At 39.6% G+C, this 6,492-nt stretch overlaps 1 protein-coding gene across 1 annotated transcript; it reads left to right on the top strand.

Annotated features, from left to right (window-relative positions):
* Positions 1-204: 204 nt before the first annotated feature.
* LOC108631198 (TATA-box-binding protein-like) lies at positions 205-6,008 on the top strand (the record flags this gene model as incomplete). Its single annotated transcript, XM_018034935.2, has 2 exons — positions 205-366; positions 2,193-6,008. Coding segments are annotated over 2 exons (648 nt in total), but the record flags the coding sequence as incomplete, so codon positions are not given.
* Between the last annotated feature and the right edge of the window lie 484 nt (positions 6,009-6,492).

The raw sequence follows: 6,492 nt of genomic DNA, 5'->3' as shown, positions 1-6,492 counted from the left end.
CTCATGCGGGTGCGTGCATACAATCTGAATTCGTGCGATTAATAAATAGAAGAAAATTCGTATTTTAAGCACATATATCGGTGGCTAGAGCAAACGTTCACAGTGAGATCAGACCATCATTACGCCTTTTATTTCATGACATATATAATTCATAGTCGTTGCTACGTGACATCGAACCCTATACTACTCGTATGACTGCCTGTCTGTCCCCTATGTTTGCCGCTGTGGCTCTCGTGGTTGTGGTTGATTGTTGGTGTGTTCTCCAATTACGTCATTGGTGAACAGGAGGCACCGGCACCTCCGGCACCACACCATCACCTTCAACAGCAAATCCAGCAGCAACTTCTCGCTACCCACGCCTTTATGGTAACTCCCGGTTTTGGTTGGCTTCCACTAATTTTTTAGTTAATTAAAATACCACACGGCAGCAGCGATATCGTTAACAAATTTGATCAATATCACTTCAAATAATCGATTAATTAAAATTATATCGAAGTATCATTGTTTTATTAAATTATTCATTTCGAAGTGGACAAATTTGTTGTAATTCCGTTTAAAAATTTATATTCAGGATGAGAGCAAACTGTAAATTGAATTTATGTAATTGGATAAACAAATTTTATCAGCGATATCGCTACCGCACGTGTTAGTGTGCCTGTAAGACTATTTATTAGTAAGCGTTTGTATGAAAGCTTCGACTTGTTTTTAAAAAGAGTGCCGCACTGTAAATTGAGATTGAAATTTAATTTGCATGCTTTACGAGATGTTTCGTTTTATTTAATCTAAAGAGGCAAAGTCTCTTTCAGAGTTTTGACAAATTTTTTTTATATAGAGAATTTTCCCTGAAAGCATGAGTTTTATATTTTGCGGCCAGAACAGATCGTCACGTTCCTCTCGCTGTTTAACGAGAAAACCGAATCGAACGGTATTCATTTTTATATAAATCTGTATCACAAAATGATAATGTTCTTATAATTTCTTCATTATAAATGGAATAATGGAACGTCCTGTGTAGCGGATTTTTTAATTATATTTTTATCGATCAGTTCGCAACCTCGGTCTGAGAAATTGATTCTCGAAGCGAGGGGAACGTGCATAACGATCATGAACGATCGAGACACGCTAGCTTCTCGATGAAAAATTACCGTTTTCTCCGGGCACGTAACGGGAAAACGGTTTTCCGGGTCAGTAACCATTATCTTCTATTTAGTTGGAAGTTTTTCGGCACGGCGCGGTGGTTAGCGTGTCTCGCGCGTCCGGAAGCTTCTATACGTCGGCGAAAAGTTCGAAGAATACAAGCACACAGGTCCTTAAAGAAGAAGAAGGAAAACGAGCGTTCAGCTCATTCGGCTGCGCTTCAAATTACCTACCTTCGCTTCTGGGAAAAGTCCGTTTCTCTGCAAAACCAAAAACGCTTCTTATTGGAACAAGCGCTTGTCGTTCAAAACACCGAATTATCGCCGGAAAGAAAATAACGATGAAGGCTACACGAGCGATTACCGTGTTTCGCTCCTTCTTTGTTCGTTCAGGCTCCCATGACCTGGAAATATCGACTGAAACAATTCTTGGAATATTTTAACTTTTCTCAAATTAGAAATCTTTAATGAACAATGAGATTGACATAATCAAAACAAAGAATATTCTCATTTGTTAAGATTTTACAAGATACAAGGGATCTCTTCTTATTTTTGATATTAAAAGGATATAGAAAATTAGATCATTTATCATGATCACAGAGTAAAATGCTTTACAAGCTTATTGTACGTAAAGTGGATTACCTGTTGATTCAAGTTGCAACATAATCATGAATTATTCGTCCTCGCGGAAATGTCTGCTTACTTTGGAAACGAGCAATCAGAGAACAGATTAAATTATAAATATTCTACTCCTCTAAAAACTAAAAAGCGAAACAGGAGCAAGATTAACAACCACGAGACAGAAGCGCTCGCGTAGTCTTGATCGCTTTGATCACGTTAGAGAATAAAAGTCGCGGGATATACAGCTAAAAGTCGGGTGGGGTATCTTTTGCATCGCGCTTGTCGTTGGGTCGTTTAACGAGGGCTAAAGAAAGTGGCGGTTTCTAAGAATGTCTAACGTAAGATCCGAGAGCGTCGACTCTCGTTAGAGCGAAGGTGGGGATAGGTGTGTTCTAATCCGTATTACCTGGATACTTTCCGGGTGTGTTTTCACAGGCGACGAATCCGTACCTGACCGGTATGCCGCAGGTTGGCAACACGTACAGTCCGTATTTCGCGCCCAGCCCGATCATGCCCACGATCATGGGTCCGGCGGACCCCACTGGAGTCGGAAGCCCGTTGGGCGTGGTGCCGCAGACGGTGGCGATGCCGCAGAAGATGCCACGTACCGACCGCCTCGAGGTATGTCTACCACCAAACTACATTCAACAACAACAACAACAACAGCAACAACAACAACAGCATGGGGCCCAACACGGCGCAGCCGGGGCCTCAAGGTGCCCGATGGCCGCGCCCAATACCGTGTATCAAGTGCCGGCCGGTCCCCCCAATCAGGTGTCGCCCGTTTCCACGATGCAGTCTGTCAATCATCCACCATCCCCGACCACGATCACCACCACCTCCTTCTGCACCCCGTTACACAATCCCCATGCTCACCATCACCCGATCCACAACTTGATCTACGTCCACGCATACTACTGAAGACGATCAAATTCGTCTCGCGACATTCTCTTCTTTTCCCTATCTTTCTCTTCCTTCTTTAGAGGAATTCTCGATTCGATTCATTACCCTTTTGTACCGGTGTCTGCGTATCGTTGTAAGACGTTTTTCATTTCGAGGATTTTAATTTCGATTTGTACCCGGGTGATACGAACGTCGTGACGAGTTGTACCGGTTTAATTTCAAGTGTGTCTGAGTTTATTTTCATTCGTGTTCAGGACCACGAGACCGCTTAGTGTTCCTTTTAGATAACGCGCAAAATTCGAGTTCGTTCGGGAGCAGGTCAGCCCGAGCTGGATCGAGATTTTCGAACAGAGAGACAAGAACCTAGGTTGGAAATCGAAAATCTGGCTGACTCCCGGTTAAACTATAAGTCGTAAAAGCATAGATGCAAGTTCGTTCGATTATTCCACTGAGAAGTGTTACATACATATTTATATACACGTACTCGATAAACGATAAAAAATATAATTGCGTGTACGATATAAAACATAAATTTCAAAAAAAAAAAGAAATGAAATGGAACAAGTAAATCGCAAAGCATCGAAGCTTCGTTCCCCGTTCGTTCTGGATGGACAAGCGATGTAACATATTTTCCGATTCCGTACAATCAGTTTCGAGTTCTCGAATGCTTAACGATATCGCAGCAGATGATCCGTGCGGGAGTGCAGCGTGTCGATGATTTCACGGATCGCTTGTGACCGAGCGAACTGGGGCGGAACGAAGCTCATTAATGACGAAACGGAAACGAAACGGCGAGCCACGTTCACAGTAAAGAACGGCTCTCCCGAGTGAGAATCTATAGGCCATTCGACGACGAACGCGTGGCATCTACGATTTCTATGTACTCTTATTTAATAATCACTTACGGTTATCGTTAGCACTACGCGTATATGGTGTACGAGAACTTTAATTAAGGGATTGCGTCGCACAATGACAAAGTCCGAGACAACGTTCGTGAGAACCGACTAATTCTTTTCTCTATTTTCTTTTCTTTGTGTGTAGAGATTGTACGTTGAGTAAGGTTCATTCGAGACACGTATTCTGTGAGAAGAATAAAATCGTGATTGTGATTATGATTATTAGTAAGATACTAACATGAGATGTGCAATGACCTCTGATAATTATTTTATTAAATTAAAATCTTTTATATATATAAATAATATATGAAAATGAAGCAGAAGAAAATTTATATACAATAAGGTTTCATTATTTGTAAAGATAGGGAATTACGTGATAAATTAAGAACTAGAATATTCGTATCCTCGCAACGACTGGTACTGTTCTCTAATTAAAGATTAATCTATCCGAATCAAGCGTGGCACTTGAAATTCTCACCTTTTCCCGTTTCTCAAACACGCGGATTTAATTAAAATCTAAGAACTGGCTGGCTGCTCAACGCAAAGAACATTCTATCCCGAGCATAACATTTCTTGAGCGTGTACGCACACGCACGCGGCCGAGTTTTGAACGAAAGTTGGTTCGTCTGTCGGGCGTAAGTTTTATAATATTCGAGTTTACAGATTTCCCCGGAGCCTGTATCGTTTCTTTCGCCCTGCGGCTTTCGCGGAATTAACAAGTTTCGCGCGGCAGTTTCCGTAGCGAAAATGAATAAAGTCGAGGGGGGGGGGGGGGGGGGGTAGGTAGAGAAGCGGGCGAGAATAGTGGTCACGGATCGACGCGCAAAACTCGCGAATCGCTTGCGAAACGTAGCTTCCCTTTCCGTTTCTCTTTTTTGGAACAAGAAACGGCTTTTTGTAGAGAGCGAATTTAATACGTTTTCCGTGTAGACGATCGATAACGAGAACTACGATCACGCGATTGGACAGCTACAGGAATTTTCGATGTTCTTTCGTTCCTCTGGGTTTTATGTAGGACGAAGTGCCCCGAGTGGAAATACATCTTACTATAATTTATCATCTGTACATAAATTCAACAAATATTTCCGTTTGTTATGAATTGAAAGTGTCTGACTGGATTTGATCTCTAGTTATAAATAGAAATGTACGGGATGCTTCGCACTTAGATATTTGATACAGTAATCTGTCGACGAGGCGAATCTATTAAAGCTTCCTGGTGACTATACAGTATCTATTACCGACGAGGTACGGGAAGAACGAAGACAATGCTTAATAAAGAGAAAATTAATCGAGAGAACGATGTCGCGAGAGTGGAACGAAACTTACGCGAGGAGAACAGCGTCCTCTGAAAGCGAAGCTAAGTGATTTATTGCTCCCAATTGCAACGTGTTTCATACATAGTATCGACAAATTCGAACGAGAGGACTATCTATAATGAAAAATTATGACTGCTCGAACAATTAAACGCTGCAAATAATTGGCCGTTCTTTTGTTTCGTGAAACTCCACCTTTTTATGGAGCGAATAATTGAAAGCTTTAAGGGTAACGAGAAAATGCTTGTTCTTACGTTCTCGTTCGAGAATTATCATTCGGTCATTGCACATTTACACGAGGCACACTTTTAAGCAGCGTTTTAAAGAATCTATATCTACACTTGTGTACGTATACAGAGATAGGTTTGCACTCGACTATTCAACCGTGCATACGTACATAGTTAACACGTGTACATAGTAGGTAGGTTAACAAATTAACTCGAATCAACTGTATTTCGTATCGAGAAAAACGAGAGCTAAGGACGAAGGATACCTAAATTCGTTGAGTTTCAATTGTTCGTTTCGTGGTTCGTCGATCGAAGTGATTAAATATTTTATCGAGTTCCTAATGAATTTTCCAGCCTGGGACTTAAATATGTACCCTTTCGTTTCGCGTACATAGTCGAGGTTTTTTACTGAATATGATGAAATTAATATTTTCTTTTATAAATTATAATTTAAAAATTCCTTGTACCCTCCGAAATTGTTCCTTATCTACGTAGACACGTTTTAGATTTCTGTATTGTCCTCTCTTTCTCTCTCTCTCTCTCTCTCCCCTCGTCTAAAATAATAATGTTAGGACTTTACGATTAAGTACGAACAAAAAAGGAAAAAAAGAGTACAGAAAAAAAATATATCAAATTATTATACAATGTAATGTCGTTAATTAAACTATTGCAAATAGAATTCGGAACTATTATCGATTTAACAGCTAATAACAATTGGTCTCTAACGGTAATGATTATAATTATTATAATATTTGGTAACACGTACGATAATGATGATAATTAATATATCATAAACGATACACCTATTTGTGATGTAACACTCGATGACTTGCACTAAAAGTTCGGGTCAGCAATGAAATTTATTGACGATGAATTCAATAAAAGAAATATAATTGAAATTGAAAAAAACAATGCACAGACTGTTTATTGTATCTTTTTTTTTTTAAGTTTTCTCTACGACCAATATATATCAACGGAGAACAAAAAAATAAACCAGTAAAAGAGATAATGTCAAGTATCGAAAGTTTGTGTGCTTTTTGTGTCTTACCTTTTTTTTTTTAGTATTCTTGTATGTTGCTTTGTTTCTACGATTACAGTCTCCAGCCTATTTTTTTTTTCTCTCGTATCACGTATCTTATTTTCATCATAATGTTGTGCATCTTTGCTCTTCTAGTCGAACGAACTTGTGCCAAGTAATGCTAAAACTGTGCCACATTTTTTGTTTCTCTCTTCTTTGAACGACAATGATTATTATAAAACATATCCGTAGTTGCATACATGTCGCTTGCAAGAACAAATAGTCTCTGCATACCGTAAAAATTACCTTTTTTTTTTTTCTATCGTTCTGTTGTTCTTACTAATTTTCTTTTTCAACTTCTTCGGCAGCTCTTTTTGT

This window comes from Ceratina calcarata, unplaced genomic scaffold (genome assembly GCF_001652005.2).
Source record: "Ceratina calcarata isolate Rehan_Ccalc_2016 unplaced genomic scaffold, ASM165200v1 scaffold86.2, whole genome shotgun sequence".
NCBI classification, from domain to species: domain Eukaryota; kingdom Metazoa; phylum Arthropoda; class Insecta; order Hymenoptera; family Apidae; genus Ceratina; species Ceratina calcarata.
The sequence above is the reverse complement of the archived record's forward strand: the minus strand, read 5'-3'. Positions and strand labels throughout refer to the sequence as shown.